Below are 22853 nucleotides of genomic sequence, written 5' to 3'. Positions count from 1 at the left end.
ATCCATCTCTAGTTCATTTCCACAAGACTCTGTGTGAACGGGTGTTGCACGTGCATGTGTGCGTGCACGTTAAGAAGAGAGAAAGTAACGATTGCAGCGCTAGTTTTGGGTCGGCAGCCGGGGGGAGGCTGTCTAGCAGTGATGAAGTGCCTTGGATCCACATCGTCTTCCCAGGAAGTGTTTTCCAGGTCACAGCAAATAAATCTCACAGGCGGGCATTTATCTTAATGGACACCCCTGTTCTCCTTCTGTCAGGCTGCAAACCATACCATATGGCTGCAGTCCAGAGGGAAGACTTCATCACACTGCTACTTAGTCGGACTCGCACCCAAAGATAGGCCATACTCATTAAGTCAACTCTGCACATTTAGAGACAATCACACACAGTCTGGGACCGGAGTGGGAGATACACCTACCAGAGACGGAGCTACCTGAAGAAGCAGGAGGAGGATGTGTGATAGACAGATGAAGTGTTCACTAGATGGGTCACTTGAGACAAGAGGTGGTGAGATAGATTAGGGAGGGCACAGCAGGTGTGTAATGCAGTTTAGGTGAAATCACGCAGAGAAATAACAGTTTCATCCACCTTCTGTCCTCAGGCTACCAACACAACAAAGCCTAACGTAGAGGAGGGCATCACTCTGTTCTCCACTCTTCTTAACAACAAGCACTTCCTGGTCACGTTTGTCCACGCCTTGGAGCAGCAGAAGGACTTCGCTGTACGAGACAGGTAAATGCAGCAACTGATATGTGTTAGACAGTTTATCCATCCAGATTAACTGGCTAGTCATTAAATCAGTAGAATTTACAGATTTCATCATATTGTGAGGTGTTTTTAAAGGCACACTCTGCAGTTTCCGGTTTTTGTCAAACAGCTAGCCCTAGAGTCGCTGTGGAGTACTTTTATTTAACGTTACTGTCGTAAATACCACTCACGCAGAGCTTTCTCTGCACTCACGGCCTGATCCCCTCCCCCGTGGTCTTATTATCAACACTGGATGAATCAACAACTTCGTAAATTAGATTAGATTAGATTAGATTCAACTTAATTGTCATTGTGCAGAGTACAAGTACAAAGGCAATGAAACACAGTTTGCGTCTAACCAGAAGTGCAAAAAAAGTATAGGCAGGTGGTGGTAAAAACTGACATACAACAAGCAAGCGCAATAACATACAACATAGAACGCAAGCAAGTTAATTGACATGTTGATAAAATGTCGGGAGTAGGCTACAGTCTTCAAGTTGGTCTCCTGCGATTATATGAACACCGTCGGGGTGGGCCCGCTGCTGTTAGTTTATGGTGTCCAGCAGGAGAGAGAGCGCCACGTTTACATTGGTTTTGGGTGGAATATACACAGCCGTAACAATCACTACTGTTAGCTCTCTCAGTAGAAAAAAAGGCCGGCATCTTACAGAAATGTACTCAAGGTCAGGGGAACAGTGTTTATCTATAAGTCTGCTGTTATTACACCAGTTCTCATGCACGTACATACAGAGCCCCCTTCCTCTGCTCTTACCGGAGTCTCAGTCCTGTCTCAGCGTAGCAGAGTGCAGCCTGCTAACTGCATGCTAGCATCGGGTATCCCAGGTTGAAGCCAGGTTTCAGTGATAATCAAAACACAGCAGTCACGAACATAGCGATTCCCAGCGAGTTGTAATTCCAAGTCGTCCGTTTTATGCACCAGGGATCTGGCATTGGAGAGATACAGGCTCGGTAGAGGTGGCTAGAGGTGGCTACTAGCCTTAACATAACACCGGACCTGCGGCCCCGCTCTGCTTCCTCTCCCTCCTCCGTCTGCGCCGCCTCCTAGACCCGACAACAATCCATGGAGAGCCCGGCGGTCTCACTATGTCGTCTGGGATGATGTGCGTACAATGAAAGACACTCAAAATAGATATCTGGTGCTGGTCACCAATGTGCAAAAGGTTCTGGTGGATGTTCGCAGAACCGATAACAGTAAAGCAATTTGTGATTGTCTTGAGATTTGGCGGGGCGCCACCTCCCAAACTTGCATTGCTGGTTTCCCGATCGGCATCCCTCCCCTGCTTTGCTGTCGGCTACTACGAGTTTGTTTACCATCGAAATGACTTTGAAGCTGTTATATTAAGGTACAAATCTTGCATAGTGTGCCTTTGAAGCTTCCGTAATCAATCATTTTTTATTAACAAGGGATGAAATGGCGACACATAAGGTGTCGCTTGTAGTAACAAACCCACAGAAAAATATCACCTTCACCTCTACAGAGCTATTTACCATCTTTCATCTCATTGTTTTTGTTTTATGGCCCACATCTTTACTGTTTGGTTCACTCTCATCAACCTTGTTTGAAGCCCCAACTGGCAACTGTTTTCACCGAAAAGCCTCTGAAAACCCACTGTACACTACCTGCCCACGACCAAACGGCAGACAGACAAAGTTAGCAACTAGCTGGTGGGTGATCACAGTGGAACAAATACTTCCTAAAAACCCAGATATATTTCTCAGAAGCTGGTGGAGAGCAAAACAGAGCAGTGGCCAAAAAATATATTAATGCTGATTTAATATTTTAACTCATTACTTAAACAACCAAAGTAGTAGTCTTAAAAAAAAGTAAAGTGAACTTTTTATAGCGCCGTAGTATTTATTGTATGGCTGTTGAATTACATTACATTGTATACAGAAGGTGTCTCTATTTTTCCAGTGTTTACCACAGGAAAAATATGTTTACTGTTCAGAAAAGTGGTTGCTCCAGCTTTGTAAACACTTGGTCTTTTATCAGTGTAGCTGTTTTGGTCCTGATGTCCTAAAACTGGCCAGTCATTGTGGACATTCAGGGAAAGATTCCAGAGGCAAGACCACATCACTTTCCCAGCTCAGCGTCAGCACTTACTGACTGATGTGGCCCTTCTCCTGGATTAAAGGGGCTTTGTTAGGGAAATCCCCTGCACCTCTGGTATTACTCACCCAGACACTCCCTGCATTAGATCAGTCCTTTATTTGGCTCTCCAGTCACAGGTGCCGTGGGGAGGACAAAACCTCGTTGCTGTTTCTGTAATGTAGTTATTTTAAAATCTCCATTGACCACACGCGCACTGACAGGGCATGTTTGCAAGAGCATGTTTTTGCTCATCTGTCTCCTCTGCTAATCTGTTTTCTCACCTTCCAGATGCAGCCTGGCGTCTCTGCTCACCATCGCCCTTCATGGTAAGCTTGAGTACTACACAAGTATCATGAAAGATCTGCTGGTGGACCTGATTGATGCTTCGGCTTCCAAGAACCCCAAACTGATGCTGCGCCGCACCGAGTCTGTTGTGGAGAAAATGCTGACTAACTGGATGTCCATCTGCATGTACAGCTACCTTAAGGTGGGGATGGAAAAGAAGGAGTCTCAGCAAAGTTATGAGGGAGGCTTGATTAAAAAGAATTACCACATATCTGATTTTTGACTTCACCTCTCTGCAACAATCTTCAGGAAACAGTGGGTGAGCCTTTCTTCCTGCTGCTGTGCGCAATCAAGCAGCAGATCAACAAGGGCTCCATAGACGCCATCACAGGGAAGGCCCGCTACACCCTCAATGAGGAGTGGCTGCTCCGCGAAAACATTGAGGCCAAGCCACAGGTCTGATACCTCGCACACTCTCAGTTCATCTTTCACACCCTCAGTTTTGTTTTTAAGAGCTCAGAGAGGTCAATGTCAAACGTACACGTTCAATTAAGTTGACTGCCAGAAAGTTTTAGTCATGCTGAAATTCCAAACTTTGCAAAGTTTGAAATGTATTGCTCTCTTCTTTATTTTTGCAGAACATCAATGTGTCCTTCCAGGGCTGTGGCATGGACTCGCTGTCTGTCAGGGTCATGAATACAGACACAATCTGCCAGGTTAAGGAAAAAATCCTAGAAGCCTTTTATAAAAACCTGCCATTCTCCCAGTGGCCCAGAGCAGAGGATGTAGACCTGGGTAAGAGCACATTTTCTCTGATTATTTTCATCCGCTCCCCTCCCCTACCTTTTGAGATATAGTAATCTCCTTTGTAAAAGGTCAATTCCTCTCATGAAGCTCAACTAACCTGAGGCTGCAATATAATAAATGACAGAATGCATGGAGGAGAGTGTACAGTCATAATTACAAAGAGTTATTGCTTTCAAAAGCTGTGGAGCCTGCAGAGCTGATTTGATTAATGGCGTAAGAATATTTCCACAGGTCGTGACACAGAGAGTTAGCGCACGGCTGCCCTCTGTCTCGCATATTCTTTTCCAAATTTAGGATGAAATTGTCTAATATCATTCTCGTCCCTTCTCCTGTCTCTTTTCTCTCCAGAGTGGTTTGACTCTGGCAGCAACAGTAAGGTCCTGCAGGACCTGGATAACTCCTCATTGATGGAAGATGGCAGAAAGAAACTCAACACTGTCTTCCATTACCAGGTGTGTGTGTGTGTGTGTGTGTGTGTGTGTGTGTGTGTGTGTGTGTGTGTGTGTGTGTGTGTGTGTGTGTGTGTGTGTGTGTGTGTGTGTGTGTGTGTGTGTGTGAGAATCCTATGAAAGGTGTTGTCATTGTGTACCTGTATATATTGTAACAACAACAGTGAGGGTGTTAAAGGTGAGAACATCTTGTAAATGGTGTCACCGGCTGTCCATGGGTGGGAGGATACTCTTTGTTTCTAAGTGGCTGTCAGTTAGTTGTAGGGTGCTTCTGCAGATTGCATTTAGGCATACAGTATACAGTGGAATAATACAGTAATTAGCTAACATTTTACAAAAAACAGTTGATTTAGATAGATAGATTACCTACCTTCTTAAAATCTACCTATTTTACCTCATTAATAGAACCTATGAATATGCAAATATTGTTCATTTCAAAAGTTTCAAGTGAAAAGGGCGCCAAAACACTAAATAGATGCTCCCAAAAAGATTATTTATTAAATATAATTACTAGTCTTCATCAGGTAATATCCAAATGACAATTTCGTCATAATTGTACTTAATAAATCATCTTTTTAGGAAGATCTATTTAAAAAAACTCTTAAAAATGTTTTTTCCTGTGGCCGGTTAGCTCGGTTGGTGGAGTGGGTGTGCATGTGCAGAGGTTTATTCCTCGACGCAGAAGGTCCAGGGTTCGAGTCCGACCTGTGGCGGTTTTCCTGCATGTTTTCCCCCCAGCCTTCCTATCTAATAAAGGCAGAAATGCCCAAAAATGTAAAAATGAAAAAAAAACTTCTCCTCATCTCCTATTTTACAGAAAAGTCCATTCTCAGTGTAAGTTACATATTGGATCCTGCTTTTATGTCCAAATTATTAAACTTAATTAAACTTTCCCCCTTTACCAGATCAATGTAATAACAAACTCTGCACTTAGCTCATTCTGCACAGTGGAGGTCAAATATTCAGGTGAAATGAATCACATTCCTAATGGAGAGAATATAATGATTTGTTGTATATGTTTTGTTAACTGTTAAAATCTAAGTCATTAATAATGGTTGTTCAAATTCATTAGCCAGGTTTTTATACAGTCTGTTTTGACAACTTAATACTAAGCGGAGTACTTGTAAATGATAAACTAGTGACTTGTAAGTTATTTTGAAAAAGAAAAGAGTGTGCCAGTGTTTGAATTGCAAATAATTTTTCAATTAGTTACTAAATGGCCCCCCTCCGCTCAAAAATGTGTTTTCCTTATCGTTTCTTCACTTTGATGTTTGACCCTGACTGTGCAGAGTGTTTTCACATTCATCTGTTGAAGGGGGGTACACAAGTGTGATGTGGAAACTTGAAACCTCCACTGCACACACACTTAGGAGGGACTTGACATTCAAGGAGACATCTTGTGTGCAGCAGTTACACTTTCAAAATAAACAATATTTCCATAGTCATAGATTCTGGATTTTTCAATGAAGGAGATGGATGTCATTGTAAAAATTTGTAAATAGTTTATAATCTTCTATTGTGAGGGGGGGATCAGACACATTATTTGTCTGTTTATTTAAAGCAGTGTATTATTGTATGTATTTAAACATTTTTGGTGGAGATTTGAAATAATAAGAGCTGATTTTATTTATTTAAGATACTTAATCATGCATTAAAATGTACTGTAATAATTACTACATGCTGCACACTACAATGCAGCAAAATTAACCAATCATCACTTACAAATTCAATATAGGTTACTAGTTTACTAATCTACTACTACTACTACTACTCATAATAATAATAATAATAATAATAATATGCATACATATACATCGATTAAAATGCATCATAAAAACAATAAGAATGTATAATCTAATATAGATAATTAAATGTATATATATATATATATACATTTATATATATACTGTATAACTAATTATCTTCATATATCTATATATATTATTTTTACACTAACTTCAATATTTTTTCATAAAGAAAATAACCTAGCAACAAGTAATTAAAGCAGTTCTTAATGGTATCCCATTAAGAATGTTTTATGTGTTAATGTGTGTTTGCTTATGTCTGCGTTCATTTGTAAATGAGTAAACAGTCGTTCGGTGACCCTCGACCTTTGACCCTTTACCTGTATTTGTTAAGTGCTCTGTTTATTTTTTGCTGAGCCATGGTGACAAAGCTGTGAAAGCATTGAGCTGCAGCATGTACTAACAGTCTGGGTTCACTGGCAAAGCTGTTCAATCCATTTCACCGCAGGTTGACTTTAATGAGCCCAGCCAGGCTCCTGCAGACTTGCCACCACTCTAGATGCACGCAAGACTGACACACAAGCACACACATAAACATACACACCTCTCAACACCGCATTCCCCTCGAGGGCATGCTTAATGATGCTGTTCTGGTGCACCCCAGCTCACCCCTGACCCTGTGCCCTCTGTCCTCTTTCGTCTTTCTTCCCTGCCTCCCTCCCTTCCTCCTTTTTCTCTCCCTTCACAGATCCCAGAGGGGGCATCGCTGGCCATGAGCATGAAAGACAAGAGAGACAACACCCTGGGGAGAGGTACGTCTCCTTCAAACACACCCACTCCGTGTCACTTTGTCACACACACTTGGATAAATGCACACACTCACTTGATCACAGGAAACACATTCGCATGCTTACCTGCTTACGAGAACACGATACATTAATGTCAACATGCATGAAACCACACACCCTACCGTCCCCAAAAAGACACAGCGGGCATCTAAACACACCCGCACCTAATAAATCACAACACTCCTGCTTTGCACAGTAATTATGCTAGCTCGTCATTCAGAGCTCTATTTCTGAGTTATAGATGTATTTCATTAGCAAATGTCAGCTTGTGGAAAAAATGCAACACAAATGGGCCCATTGTCTACCCTCAACTTGGAACATGATGACTGCTCTGCCTGTTGACAGATGAGTTTACATGCAGCTTTTGATGGGCTTGTTCGTTCGTTTGTCTAGGGTCTACCTTACATAATCAGTACCAGACCAGAGCTCAATTCTACTCAGGCTCTGTCCATCAAAGTCTCTCCTCTCATTCATAGTGGGCCAAAAATAGGCTTATGTGAACCAAACCTGGCTCCAGCTTCAAAGCGTTATGAGCTTGTAGTGCTCCCTGGCTAATATAAAACACTGTCCTGCCTCCCTGTGATCAGTGTTGAGGGTCTGGACTGAGGCCCGCTGGGCAGGAGCATCTCTGGCAGAGCCAGCTATAATGAGAACACACTCACAATGCTGTTGTGTTTTTGTGTATGCCTGTCTTTGTTTGTGCTGGTGTATGTGTGCAATAATTTACTGTATGTTTGTCTTCTGTGAGCTTGTGTTTTGACATGCGTCTAGGTATTTGGGTATTTATATGTTTTCATACATGCACACGGGTGTGTTATTGTTTAGATCTATATATAAACCAGCAAGGTTTAATGCTCTTTCACAGCGCTGGCCGAGCATTACCATCTCATTACGCCGGCTCCAGAACCAATCACAGACTCTGTGTGTCTGTCTCCCATAATCTCTGTCTTTTCTCTCTCCTTTCACTCGTAATCTTTCTCTTTCATTCTCTCAGACAGCTCCCCTCCTCTAGCAACCCACAGTCCACCTTAATCACTTTCTCCTCTCACTTGTACTCTATCTCCCTTTCTCTCCTGTCAATCTTCCTCCTGTGTTTTTTTTCTCCCTTCTATCTGTCATACTCCTCTGTGCTCCCTCCTCCTGTCTCCTCTCATTCACTCAGGTCTCCACCTTGTTGATTGCACATTGTTTAAAGCTGTATGTTTCTTTTTTTTCTTTCTCCTTAGTTAAAGATCTGGATACAGAGAAGTATGTACACTTGGTGAGTACCTCCTCATAGGTAATCAAAATGTTTCTATAAGTGCGCTCTGAGTTTATTACCAGAGCTTTTCCTGTGTGTGCCACTGTTAGTCAGCCCGGAGCAGGCATGATGACAGAGAGAATGGGGGGGGGGTGAATGGAGGTGAAAAGGAAAGCTGCTGAAAGGACATGACAGCACTAATGCCGCTTAAGCTCTTTTATAAACGTCAGCCAAGATATGGGCCCTTTGACTTTAGAATAATGAGTTCCTTGAAACATAATTTGCCGGGTGAATAGTTAGTTTTACACGACAGTTCTGTGATCTTTTTTTGACACAAGTAGGTGGATTTTGACTGCTTCTTTCTTTTCCCCTATCCCTTTTAAAACCTGTATGAGCAAGTCAGAGACATGATCCTGTACACAGTAACCAGAGAAAACCATGAGAATTCCCCAACTCCCATCACTTCCCCAATTCTGTATTTTATATAGGGCTTCAAAATACCCTGATGTGATTTCTGGATCATGTGTCTAATGCAAGAAACAGAAAATTCCCCTCTGACAGCTGAGACAGTAGAGCATTCATTGAGCTTCATATGACGGGGTTTATTGCTTTAACCTGTGTGCAGTATTTTGACCTTTGGCCTCTGATTTTTCAGGTCCTACCTCATGATGACCTAACAGAAACCAAGAGGTCACACAGGCAGAGCCACCGCAAGAAGGTCCTGCCTGAAATCTACCTGACACGCCTGCTGTCTACCAAGGTGAACACAAGAAACAAGACAATGCTGTCAACACTACAAACTACTTAAGACTTAAGTTACAGCTCATTTTGTTATGGCCCATATTAGCCTCAGGAGTCATCTAGAAATTCCCACATCCCATGAAACCATATCTCTACGTAAGCATGAGCCACCTTATTTCTTTAACTCCACAGGGAACTCTTCAGAAGTTTTTGGATGACCTCTTTCAAGCCATCCTCAGCATCCCTCCAGACCGCCCCCCTCTGGCTATCAAATACTTCTTTGACTTCCTGGAGGAGCAGGCTGACAAACGGGGCATCACAGACCCAGACACCCTGCACATCTGGAAAACCAACAGGTAGACTTTTAAACTCTGAATAAAGTCCCCTTTGGTCACCTTCCTGTAAGTGCTTTAAAAGCCTATCTTTCCCTGTCTTTGCAGTTTACCTCTGCGTTTCTGGGTGAACATCCTGAAGAATCCTCAGTTTGTGTTTGACATTGAGAAGACGGATCACATGGATGCCTGTCTGTCTGTCATCGCCCAAGCCTTCATAGACGCCTGCTCCATTTCTGACCTGCAGCTGGGAAAGGTTAGTTTCTGTGTGTGTGTGTGTGTGTGTGTGTGTGTGTGTGTGTGTGTGTGTGTGTGTGTGTGTGTGTGTCGGTCATTCACTGTCAGCAGCCAGATAAGTCCTGTCTACTTCTCCCAGGAGAATGTTTAATTTTAAATTTACATTCATCTCTTTGAAATCAGGGATCTCTCTCTCTCTCTCTCTCTCTCTCTTTTTTTTTTTTTTTTTTTTTTTTTCTCTCTCTCTCTCCCCACCCCTCAGACAAAATTAAGAGAACTGTGTCTCCTGACACTTCTGTATACTCCTTAGATAGCTGTTTTTTTTAGCCTATATTTGAAAATTGGCACCATTAAAAGTATGCCGAATTAGCTATTCAGAGTTCCTATCTGCAGTGTACCCATGGATGTACAGACAACTATCACTGGATTATTGTGGTACTGAAGAGAACATAAAAACATCATAATTCTCAGGCAACTTCTGGAGTTATAAGGAGCGCCTTTTGATTTCTAAGCAGATTTATGGATGTTTATTTGTTATGGACATCAGAGATAATGATGTCATTGGGAGGTGTGAGTCACACTGAATCAAAGAAATATGTGTATCATGTCTGTGTGTTAAAATTTGAGTTATGACTCTGAGAAGGCATACAAATTTTGACGCACTTGTCCCTTACACCTCATGCAGTAAATTTGCCTCATGTCTCTCCAGGAGTTTGACCACACACACACACACACACACACACACACACACAAACACACACACCTCCCGAGTCCCCCTGTGAACCCTCATCCCTAAGCCTTCAGACTGTCAGCTCCATCTACCTCTCTTCATGTTATTTCAGCAGAGTCGGCTGATCCAAGGTCATGAGCACCAGGGATCTCTTTTTGTGCGAGTGTGTGTTCATGCATGTGTATGTCTGTCTGTCTGTCTGTCTGTCGGTGTCTGTGTGTGTGTGCTTGCATGTCAATGTCCTCACTGCTCACAAATCCGTCTCATCCCTCAGACACCGTGACCCTGAGCACGCTCTGCTTCCTGTCTCTCTCTGACTGGCTTCCTCCCTGGAGGGAGCTCAGGACTCATCAAATGATGCTCCTCTTTCACTGAGAAACAGTCTGATTTATATACTTCAGTTCAGTGCCAAAGTGCCAGCACACTCACAGCAGAAATATTCACATGTACATGTGGGCAGGTACATACCTATGGATGCAGAGGCGTACATAAAACCTCCAGCAATGAGACATTTTCGCACACTCTGCAGAGTCCTCATTAACATGTCACATCTGGCTGTGCACGTATTGTGGAGTCACCAGGTTCAAGGATATAGCCACGTTCTCTCCTGTAGGTCAAGGAGACTGGCATGATACACGTCTACATTTTCCTTGATGTGTTCACAGTCACTTGTTTGTGCATTTGCATGGGTGTGTGTGATGGCCTCGGGACAGGGCAGTGAAGGGTACGGGGTCTGGATTAGCAGGAGCACAGCAGGGGTGAGAAAGAGGGATAGGAAACGAAGCAACGCTTGCTGTTTCCACGGAAACCCTCTTATCTGGCGAGATGCAGACATTGAGGGCCACGGGGTCACAGGGGGGTTACCAGGCAGATGGGTGAGCAGCAGGAAGTGACCTTGTGGACAGGAAGAGAGAGGGTTCCCTATCAGAAGGTGCAGCTTATACGAATGCAGGCTTTCCACCCCCCCCACCCCCCAGCACCTTTAAATTAACACACACAAACATGCACACACATGCAAACAAACACACACATTAGGTGACACAAATAACTCATGACACATAAAAATATTACGGTGCGTTGTAAGCACATTTACTGATGCTGAAAGCTGAGGCTGGCCTTCTCTTTTTCCCTGTCCTACTTTCTCTCTGTCCCTTTCTTTCTCGCACACAGCACACAAAGACCTACACACACTCGCTCGCTACAGTAGTCACCATTAAAACCTGAGTATGCCCACAACCTCTTAGCCCCGCTACTTTTCTTCCTTGAATAAGCACCAGTGCGAAAGACTGAAGTGACTGTGGAGAGAGTGGCAGAGGTATGAAGGAGTATTTGTTTAGACTGGAATGTTCCTTCTCTGACTCTGAGTTTTTGAGTCTCCTGTTGTGCAGAAAAATTTTTTTTCCCTCCCTCCATTGTCTCACTTTAGACTGGTTTAGATTGGGTCATGAACAAATAACATCCAGTTTAACTGAACAGCTCCTTATTAGGGCACCTGATTGCAGACTGCACAATAATGTAAAAACCCTCTTCATTCAAGACTGAGGTCCAGTACTGAATTATGAATTAAACCTCAGAAGAGCACTGCTTGATTGTGTTTAGAGTCCTCCTGCTGTAGCATTCAGTTGTACAGGAATTTTGAACATTTTGATGTCTTCATGTTCGTCAAATGCTGTGTGCCTCATGCTCTGCCGGGGTGGGTGGGTGGGGTGGGGGGGTAGTGAGCTCAAGAACAGTCTGTGTCAAGCTTGCTCAGATTTGTTCCAGATCATCAAATGGACAGAGCCAGACTAAACTAAAAACTAAACTAAAAGTGGTTAAAACTGTCCTTACTGAAATGTTGTTTTTCAGGACTCCCCTACCAACAAGCTGCTGTATGCCAAGGAGATCCCTGAGTATAAGAAGAGAGTGCAGTGCTACTACCAGCAGATACAGGAAATGGCCCCTCTTAGCGAGCAGGAGATGAATGCTCACCTGGCTGAGGAGTCCCGAGTGAGTAAAGTGTTCAGAAAGTCCCTGTTTGTTAGTGGTCTGGCTCCACAAAAGCCTGCAATTACATACATGTTTAATTTTGAAATCTAATATAAGTATGTTGTTCATCCTGTAGAAATACAGAAATGAATTCAACACCAACCTGGCCCTGACAGAAATCTACAAATACGCCAAGAGATACAGAAACCAGGTAAGGAAATAGATTCCTACGTTACTTCTCTTGTTACGTATCAGTGTAGAGGATCATGTGCGTGTTGAGAGATGTAGTACACTATAAACTGCCTTACAACCTCCTTAAACGTGTCCAATCCTCCCTTCCATCCCACATACAGTATACCTTTCACTTAAAGCATACAGCATGCTGTTTACCCTTTCTTTATCCATCACTCCTATCTGCTTAATGACACAGTTAAGTTGCTGCTTTATATCTCCTGTTTCTCTTTGAACTAGCCCTCTTCAAGCCCCCGCTGTCCTCCCCCATGTTTCCTTACTGCTGCGACTATTCTCAGGAGAGCTTAGTCAGTGGTGACTGTGCCTTAATGGAGCACCCTCATGATAATACCGTTTAGCTGCTTTCCTCTGTCATGCTACTGTACTGACGTGGGCCGGGGGCTTAGACTCTGATTCACAGAGCCCTATGAATGGCCCCTGATTGCCTATTCTCTTGCCCCAGCTCAGTTCGCTCTGCCTCGTAGCACACTGGCGCTAAGAGCCCATAAATCCCACTGAAACCGTGACAACTATTGGGCATGAAAAACAGAGCAGATGTGGGTTTTGTAAATATGTGAAGAGCAAAGGCTTTTGTGGTGTGGAGGCATGCGTGAAGGCTAGAGAAGAGGCTGAAGCACATCACAAGTTGTTCTTCTGCTGCTCTCCCTATTCTCCCGCTCAACTTTCTATGTCCAGGCAGGTGGCTGATTGCCTCCCTCTCCTAGATAGATAGATGCATGAATGCTCGACAGCCACTGAAAGTCTTTCTTGCGTTTTTCTTTTCTATCTCCCTCGGTCAGGTGGTGAACGCTCTGGAGTCCAACCCCACCGCACGTCGCACTCAGCTGCACCACAAGTTCGAGCAGGTCATTGCCCTTGTGGAGGACAACATCTACGAGTGCTGCAGCGAAGCCTGAACCTGCCAGTGTCTTTTCTACTATCCGTCTCTTTCTCCTGCTGACAGCTGCCTTTCTCCTACCTACATAGTTACTTGGGAATGTCGGCCACTAAGGTGTTAGCCTTCATAAGTGTCATTATTATTCCCTCAGACTATAAGAAGTATGGAAAAGTGGCAAAGGACTTAAACCTGCCTCCCAAGCGTCACACATTTGCAAGGCGTTCCTCCTTTGATTTGGGAATGCCAAGCAATTTTCCCAAATCTTTCTCCATGACACAGACAGAATTCCAGTCTGGCTCAGCTGTGCTTTAGAGGGAAGGTGTAGGGGCTTGGAGATGAGGCTTTTTCTGGATGTCTTTACAGTTACTGGGACCTACAGTAAGCCCTGGTAGCGATCTTAACGCACTGAACCCTTTTCTTAAGGGAACGAGCCAATGATGCACTGTACTGTATTATAATGTCCATAGCAATATTTATAGATGTGTTATAATGCTTTCAAGTGGCCTGTTTATCAGGATGGGTAAGAGAAGGACAGCGATAAACATCTCCCATCTCCTAAAGCCTGCAATGTTCTCAGGTGTGCTTGGTGAAGATGGGTGCTCCCATCGGTGCTTTGAACAATACGTCCCAATGTGCTTTGCAGGTTAATGATTGGTTGAGGAGGAGTGGAGAGAGGAATATAAAGGACTGATCTTTATGAAGTCAGAAGTAATGTGGTTCACTGGGAAGAGCTACATCAGTATAGAAGTGTTGATCGGTGTGCTTGTAAATGAATGAATTTCATGTTGGATTCTGACCAATTAAAAAGAGGGAAATTTACATTTATGAGAAAAAAAATGTGAGCTCAATATATGGAGATACTGTATTTGTGATGCCAAATGACTTGTCAGAGTTTGTGAAATAAATTACATTATTTAGGATTTTAATGTGTCTTAGGATCTCAAAGTGCTTAATTTCTACATGCATTACAGCATAACAGATTTGAACAGCATTTGAAAACTATTATGATCTGGCCTGTCACACAAAAGCACACAAAGTAGCATCTGGAACTTCTCAGAGAGCCTTGTAAAAGTTCTTATGAAAACATGTGTTAGGGAAAAGTCGTTGAGACGTTTAGCTTTGTTTTTATTGCAGGACACAGAACAACAAGATCATAGCCTTTACACAATGAACAAATAATATCCCCATACCTCTGTAATACTCACACTGGCAGTCTGCCATCCAACACACACACACACACACACACACACACACACACACACACACATATATAAGCATCCACTGTCTTGCAGGAGGAGCCATCTCCCTGCAGAGGCTCTTTTCAGGTCCATCTGTTTACACTCATGTCTCAATGTCAATGCCAAGAGCAAACTAACAACCCCAGCTTCTTCACCATAAAGAGGAAAGAGGCAGCCCCATCTGATGCCTCAAAAATCATCTGAGATATCTAAACAAATTCATGACTAATTACACAATTACAAGTAATCATAAAATTGATTGTTTAAAGCGCATTTTGGAGATATATAGCTACAACAATTACTTGAACAAGAGTTGATGTGAATGAAATCATCCGGTTCGGTTTGTTTTCACCTATTATGTGTTTTTGGGTAGTGGGGAGCTTGAAATGTGTTCAGTTGTATCATCACACAACACCCCCTTGATGCTGGGTTCAAATCTGTGAAGCCAGCTGAACACTTTCCATGATTAAATGGATTGAAAATACTCATTCTGGCTCATGAGTATGTCAGTCCCACTAAAAGTGCAGTTGTATCGGTGCAGTGAAGACACATGGAGATGTAAGTCAAGAGGATTGGCCAAATGAACATGGTGCTGCTTTGCGGTGGTGGGTCCCTAGGTGTGCAGGGACAGATGGGACATTGAAGGGGGGAGGAGAGGGCACCGGTCAAGCAGGGGCCACCTGGCTGGATGAGACAGACGAAGTCTGAGTTTTGGAGGTGGTAGCGGTGCTGGCCTCATTGTCTCCAAACGGGTTTTTTCCACAGCACACAGTGGTGATCATGCAGTTTCTGAACTGGAGGCCAAAAAGAAGAACATCAGAATCACAGTTGATCAGTGGTGGAAGAAGTATTTAAATCCTTTAAAGTCAAACTACCAATAAATTAAGGCTTCAAAGTCCCACTTAAGTAAAAGTACAGAAATATTATCAGCAAAATGTAAGATAAGATTAGCATGTGTTGATCCTAGATAAAAATAATAATTCAAATTACAAAATTACATAGCAAAATATACTTAAAGTATCAAGACTAAAGGAACTTGTGAGAAATAAAAGTCATTGTATAGTATGTCATAAAAAAGTCATAGTATAGTATATCATAAAAAGTAATAGTATAGTATATCGAAAAAAGTCATGAAAAGTCTTAGTATATTATGTCGAAAAAAGGTTTTCTTACAAACTTCTATACAACTGTCATAATATATTAAGTTGAAAAGAGATAAAAACTTATAGTATAATGTGTTGAAAGAAGTAATAGTATAGTATGTCTAAAAAGTCATAGCATAAAATCATAGTATATTATGTCAAAAAAAGTCATAAAAAGTAAGGTGGTCGAAAACATCATAAAAAGTCATAGTATAGTATGTTAGAAAAACGTCATAAAAAAGTCATAAAAAGTCATAGTATAGTATGTCGAAAAAAGTCATTAAAAAGTCAGTATACTATGTCGAAATAAGTAATAGTATTGTATGTCGAAAAAAGTCACAAAAAGTTATGGTATAGTATGTCGAAAAAATCATAAAAAGTCATGGTATGTCGAAAAAAGTCATAGTTTAGTACGTCGAAAAAATCATAAAAATTCATAGTATAGTATGTCGAAAAACTTAACATAAAAGTCATAGTATAGTATGTCGAAAAAAGTCATAGTATAGTATGTTGAAAAAAGTCATAGTATAGTATGTCGAAAAAGTCATTAAAAGTCATAATATAGTATGTTGAAAAAAATCATAAAAGGTCATGGTATAGTATAGTATGTCAAAAATGTCATAAAAAAGTCATAGTATAGTATGTTGAAAAATGTCCTAAAAAAGTCATAATATAGCATGTCGGAAAAACATCATAAAAAATTCATAGTATAGTATGTCGAAGAAGTCATTAGAAAGTCATATTATACTATGTCGAAAAAAGTAATAGTGTAATATGTTATTTTTGCTACTGATGGGATTTAAACTCCCAACCTTGGCCTCACTAACCAGTCTTCTTACAGACTGAGCTATACAATTGTTGTAATGTGGTATGTTGAGAAGACATAAAAAAGTCATGTTGAAATGTCATGTTTCAATGTTGAAAGAAGTAATAGTATAGAATGTAGAAAAAAGTCATAGTATTGTATGTTGAAAAAAGTAATAAAAAGTCATAGTATGGTATGATTAAAATCATCATAAAAAAGTCATAGGTGACAAAAAAGGTGACGCCAAATCCTCCAGCATCGAGCCTCCACAGGCAGCCGCTCGTGTCGAAAAAATCATATTCAATCAAATCAAATCAAAATCAAATCATCAAGCGTGTCGGAAAAACGTCATGAAAAAAAAAGTCATAAGAAGTCATAGTTTAGTATGTTATTTTCGCTCCTGATGGGAATCAAACTCCCAACCTTGGACTCCGGAACCAGTCCTCTTAAAAAATGAACTATACAATTCTCATAGTAGAGTATGTTGAAAAAAATCATAGTATAGTATGTCAAAAAAGTCATAGTATAGTATGTCGTAAAAAAAAGTCATAGTATAGTATGTCGTAAAAAAAGTCATAGTATAGTATGTCGAAAAAAGTAATGGTATAGTATGTCAAAAATAGTCATAAAAAGTCATAGTATAGTATGTCGTAAAAAAAGTCATAGTATAGTATGTCGAAAAAAGTCATAGTATAGTATGTCGTAAAAAAAGTCATAGTATAGTATGTTGAAAAAAGTAATGGTATAGTATGTCAAAAATAGTCATAAAAAATCATAGCATAGTATGTCCAAAAAAGTCATAAAAAAGTCATAGTATGTCCAAAAAAGTCATAATGTAATGTACTATTTTCCCTTGTGATGGGAATCAAACTCACAACTCTGGACTCCTAAACCAGTTTTCTTACAGACCGAGCTATACAATTGTCATAATATAGTACACTGAAAAAATCATGAAAAGTCATATTATAGTATGTCCAAAAAAGTCATAAAAATGTCATAGTATAGCATGTTGGAAAAACGTCAAAAAAAAATTCATAGTATAGTATGTCAAAAAAGTCATCTTATACTATGTCGAAAAAAGAAGCCATAGTTTAGTATGTTATTTTTGCTCCTGATGGGCATCAAACTCCCAACCTTGGACTCCGGAACCAGTCTATACCAACTATACAATTCTCATAGTAGAGTATGTTGAAAAAAGTCATAGTATAGTATGTCATAAAAGTCATAGTATAGTATGTCAAAAATAGTCATAAAAAGTCATAGTATAGTATGTCAAAAAAAGTAATGGTATAGTATGTCAAAAATAGTCATAAAAAGTCATAGTATAGTATGTCGTAAAAAAAGTCATAGTATAGTATGTCGAAAAAAGTCATAGTATAGTATGTCGTAAAAAAAGTAATGGTATAGTATGTCAAAAATAGTCATAAAAAATCATAGCATAGTATGTCCAAAAAAGTCATAATGTAATGTACGATTTTCCCTTCTGATGGGAATCAAACTCACACCTCTGGACTCCTAAACCAGTTTTCTTACAGACCGAGCTATACAATTGTCGTAATATAGAACGCTGAAAAAATCATGAAAAGTCATATTATAGCATGTCGGAAAAACGTCATAAAAAATTCATAGTATAGTATGTCAAAAAAGTCATCTTATACTATGTCGAAAGAAGTAATAGTATAGTATGTCGAAAAAAGAAGCCATAGTTTAGTATGTTATTTTTGCTCCTGATGGGAATCAAACTCCCAACCTTGGACTCCGGAACCAGTCCTCTTAAAAAATGAACTATACAATTCTCATAGTAGAGTATGTTGAAAAAAATCATAGTATAGTATGTCAAAAAAAGTAATGGTATAGTATGTCAAAAATAGTCATAAAAAGTCATAGTATAGTATGTCAAAAAAAGTAATGGTATAGTATGTCAAAAATAGTCATAAAAAGTCATAGTATAGTATGTCGAAAAAAGTAATGGTATAGTATGTCTAAAATAGTCATAAAAAGTCATAGTATAGTATGTCGTAAAAAAAGTCATAAAAAAGTCATAGCATAGTATGACCAAAAAAGTCATAGTTTGTCGAAAAAGTCATAATGTAATGTACTATTTTCCCTTCTGATGGGAATCAAACTCACAACTGTGGACTCCTAAACCAGTTTTCTTACAGACCAAGCTATACAATTGTCGTAACATAGTATGCTGAAAAAATCATGAAAAGTCATATTATAGTATGTCCAAAAAAGTCATAAAAAAGTCATAGTATAGCATGTCGGAAAACCGTCATAAAAAATTCATCTTATACTATGTCGAAAGAAGTAATAGTATAGTATGTCGAAAAAAGAAGCCATAGTTTAGTATGTTATTTTTGCTCCTGATGGGAATCAAACTCCCAACCTTGGACTCCGGAACCAGTCCTCTTAAAAAATGAACTATACAATTCTCATAGTAGAGTATGTTGAAAAAAGTCATAGTATAGTATGTCAAAAAAAGTAATGGTATAGTATGTCAAAAATAGTCATAAAAAGTCATAGTATAGTATGTCTTAAAAAAAGTCATAGTATAGTATGTCGAAAAAAGTCATAGTATAGTATGTCGTAAAAAAAGTCATAGTATAGTATGTCGAAAAAAGTAATGGTATAGTATGTCAAAAATAGTCATAAAAAGTCATAGCATAGTATGTCCAAAAAAGTCATAAAAAAGTCATAGTATGTCCAAAAAAGTCATAATGTAATGTACAATTTTCCCTTCTGATGGGAATCAAACTCACACCTCTGGACTCCTAAACCAGTTTTCTTACAGACCGAGCTATACAATTGTCGTAATATAGTACGCTGAAAAAATCATGAAAGGTCATATTATAGCATGTCGGAAAAACGTCATAAAAAATTCATAGTATAGTATGTCAAAAAAGTCATCTTATACTATGTCGAAAGAAGTAATAGTATAGTATGTCGAAAAAAGAAGCCATAGTTTAGTATGTTATTTTTGCTCCTGATGGGAATCAAACTCCCAACCTTGGACTTCTGTATCTTCCCCCTTTCTCTCACCTTTCATGTCTGAGCTATCATTTCCATTAAAGGCAAACATGCCCAATACAATAGTTTTAAACAAAAAACGCATTGTATAGAATGTCATGAAAAAGTCATAGAAATGTCATAAAAAAGGTTTTTTTAAAGAAAAAAAAAAAGTCACAAAAAGTCATAGTAGTATATCCTAAAAAAGTCATAGTATGTCATAAAAGTTTCATAATTTTTTTTTAAAAGTCATAGTATGTCATAAAAATGTCATAGTATAGTATGTCATAAAAATGCACTGTATAAAAATGTCATAGAAATGTCATAGTACTGTATGTCATAAAAATGCATTGCATGTCATATATTGTTACTATAACTGCCACTGTTCACAGACCTGTCTGTTTAGCAGAATGTAGATGACTGGGTTGTACAGAGCAGCACTCTTGGCGAAGAAAGCCGGAGCAGTCATAAACACTGGTCCAAACTCAGTTCCCTGATTGGCAAAGATGTACCAAGCCACGGTTGCATAGGGCATCCAGCACACCAGGAAGGAGATCACCATGATGATAACCATACGTGTCACCTCTTTCTCTGCTCTCTGGGTGGTTTCAGACTCTTGCTGCTGGGCCGCAGCCTGAGAACACACAGATGCAGGTTTTTAACTTATTGAAGTTACAGTAAGTGAATCTGTAATCCAAATGTAAACAAAAGGGTAAGCCCATTACCAAAATTGAAAAACACAAGATGAGACTACCAAACTGACTGACAGGTCTTTTAGTAAATGGACTAACACTAGAAAACAGTTTAATCTACAATAAGTTAGTTGGGTTTTCTCATGCTGTTCATCTGTAATAGTTTCAAACACAGTAGTTAAACAACAGCTAACATTTTATTAAGTCTACAATTATTTATGCAAATTTAAATATCTGTAATTTATGTGTGAAATTGCAAATTGAGCCTTAAAGAACAGAAAGGATGGTGCTTTATCATATTGTAACATGCAATAATAACTTGTTTGGCCAATTGGGGACAGCGGAAACAAGTTGTGAACACAACATTGATATATTTTCACTTTTTAAGTGTTATTGTGAACGTGTTAGCAAAGAGTTGCTTATTAACACATATAGCAGTTATGGAGCAACATTATCATTCATTTGGAGTCATGAACGTAAGTCCAATATTCACTCTCTCTGTTTTTGGTCTATACTAGCCAAACTTTTGGATTACAAAGGTTAACTGTTACCTTAATACATGAGAGCCACAAACTGCGGCTAGGTCTTCGCCAACTAAATTACTTACGGAAATATCTGGCTCTTTAGCTTCTAAAGGTTTCACTATGTTCGCCAGCAAGTCACTAATTTGTCTTTCTACCATTCGGTGCTGAGCAGATAACACATTTAGTTTTGGGGGCTTTTTCTCAGAAAACATCGCTGCCTGCTGCAGCAGAAAACGGTGTGATAAGAGTGAACCAAAACAGTAAAGTGGAGCTGCAGATTCATAAGATAATTTTCTGTAGGTTCATCACGACGAGCGACCCCCTTAACATTTATTTGTTAATATAAAAAAATAAATTATAGCCTCTTTAGTTGAAGAATTTCAGCATTATTTTTTTTAACTATTAATGACTGCTAATACATTATTAATGTTGTTAAACTATTATTAATGAGGGCATCAGGACGACACTGTGCAGGCAGACTGCCCTTCAGCTAGAGGAGTTGGGTATAAGCTGCCATGTTGGCAAAGATCTGCCCTCCTGAAGTGTCCTTGAGCCACTAAATCCCTCACATCGCTAGAGACTCCGCTCTGTGATGCTACTAACCTCCCCGTGGAGGGGAAAAAGGTAAAAATAAAAGCATTTCTCGACAAGAATAAACAAGGGATCACATCCTTATTATTAATATTTTGTCTGGCAAGGGGGTTCTTACCGCTCGCACAGTGCAGAGTAGGCGACTGTAGCAGAAGAAAATAATAATAAGGGGGATAAGGAAATGGAGGACGAACATATAGATGACAAATGAGGTGTTGTGGATCTCAGGCTTAGGAGTGTAGTAGTCAATCCCACAGGAGCACTGCATTCCCTCTGGGATGTACCTGCATCCACACACATAATAATAGTTGAAAATGTTCCATCAAAACCAGCACACACACAGTATTAGATACTTTATTTGTCTTTGAGTAAGTGTGCTGCAAGTAAATAAAGGTAACCTCTGATGTGCTTTAGTGTGCAAATAATGAGTAAAATATCTGTATGGTTTAAAAGCCCGGCAAGCACAGTCAAGACATTGAAACAAACAGTACCGGGACCATCCGAGCAGAGGGGGAACAGCACAAGTCAGGGCCATGATCCATGTAAATGCTAGCCCAGCGATGGCATGTTTCTCCCCAAAGCGGAAGTTGGTCATTGGCTTACAGACTACAATGTAGCGCTCAATAGCCAAAACCACCAGAGACCAGAGAGCAATCTCCCCTGAGACAGTAAATAAAGCAGGTGTAAATTTAAATACAGCACACATTTACTTGATATTACAGTTATACAGACACACAGTATTTTAGATTTCAAGTATTCACACTCCAGCAAATATTCTCAAAATTGTATGTTTTAGAATTTGAAAGTGACACACAATCTAAATGAAAGCATTTTACACACAAGGTACATTTATAAACAATTTCTCATCCCCATATCTTACCTCCTAAGGTGGCAAAGAATCCCTCAATGTTGCAGCCGGTGACCCCCAAGACGAAGTATCCATGCAGTGCTGTGTAGAGAGTGACTGTGAATCCCCCATGGACCATGAAGAGGTCGGCCACCGCCAGGTTGAGCAGGACATAGTTCAGAGCCGTCCTCAGCTTTTTGTTTTTGATGGTGACATAGAGTGTGAGAAAGTTGATGGGGAAGGCAGTAATGATGAGGAACAGCATGTACGCAGCCAGAAGAGAGTACTTCCAGGGCTCAGCCAGGTAGTACTGAGGGTGCTCAAATGGGCTGCGAACCAACCCAGTCTTGTTAGACATGGGGACGTAAAAGTTGGGTCCTTCTGTGCCATTCATGGCTGCAGTTGGTGATGTTTTTTCTTCCTCTGAGACTTTAACACTGGATGTAACAGTCTGTGCCTCTTCTCAAAAACATCAAACACTGTGAGGGAGTCTTGTAGTGCAGCCGTAGTGCAAATGGGGGAGAAAGGACGTCTGGATCTTACGTGCTCTGCAGCCCCTTTACGTGATGCAGCACCTTTTAACAAGCAGATCGGATTAGGAACTTGCATGGAGCAGAGATGGAATTAAGACACTCA

General features: G+C 40.2%; 2 protein-coding genes across 2 annotated transcripts in view; one reads left to right on the top strand and one right to left on the bottom strand.

Annotated features, from left to right (window-relative positions):
- The window catches only part of plxnd1 (plexin D1), a 66403-nt gene extending 52104 nt beyond the window's left edge, over nucleotides 1-14299 (top strand). Inside the window, exons 24-36 of the mRNA XM_039799872.1 lie at nucleotides 600-730; nucleotides 3147-3345; nucleotides 3453-3599; nucleotides 3782-3938; nucleotides 4299-4402; nucleotides 6893-6956; nucleotides 8219-8253; nucleotides 8888-8992; nucleotides 9166-9329; nucleotides 9414-9561; nucleotides 12121-12261; nucleotides 12377-12451; nucleotides 13272-14299. Coding sequence (XP_039655806.1) covers nucleotides 600-730; nucleotides 3147-3345; nucleotides 3453-3599; nucleotides 3782-3938; nucleotides 4299-4402; nucleotides 6893-6956; nucleotides 8219-8253; nucleotides 8888-8992; nucleotides 9166-9329; nucleotides 9414-9561; nucleotides 12121-12261; nucleotides 12377-12451; nucleotides 13272-13388 — 1587 coding nt within the window. The 3' untranslated portion in view covers nucleotides 13389-14299. The remainder of the gene's footprint in view (nucleotides 1-599; nucleotides 731-3146; nucleotides 3346-3452; nucleotides 3600-3781; nucleotides 3939-4298; nucleotides 4403-6892; nucleotides 6957-8218; nucleotides 8254-8887; nucleotides 8993-9165; nucleotides 9330-9413; nucleotides 9562-12120; nucleotides 12262-12376; nucleotides 12452-13271) is intronic.
- A 258-nt stretch (nucleotides 14300-14557) lies between these two features.
- Nucleotides 14558-22781, bottom strand: LOC120558717 (rhodopsin-like). The gene is made up of 5 exons (XM_039799885.1): nucleotides 22251-22781; nucleotides 21862-22030; nucleotides 21489-21654; nucleotides 19958-20197; nucleotides 14558-15401 (listed from the first exon to the last, which is right to left on the bottom strand). Exons 1-5 carry the CDS (start codon nucleotides 22609-22611, stop codon nucleotides 15273-15275), a joined length of 1065 nt encoding a protein of 354 aa, XP_039655819.1. The 5' UTR covers nucleotides 22612-22781; the 3' UTR covers nucleotides 14558-15272.
- Between the last annotated feature and the right edge of the window lie 72 nt (nucleotides 22782-22853).

This window comes from Perca fluviatilis, chromosome 5, assembly GCF_010015445.1.
Source record: "Perca fluviatilis chromosome 5, GENO_Pfluv_1.0, whole genome shotgun sequence".
In the NCBI taxonomy this organism is placed as follows: Eukaryota; Metazoa; Chordata; class Actinopteri; order Perciformes; family Percidae; genus Perca; species Perca fluviatilis.
Note: the sequence above shows the minus strand (reverse complement) of the source record. Positions and strands in the feature narration are given on the sequence as shown.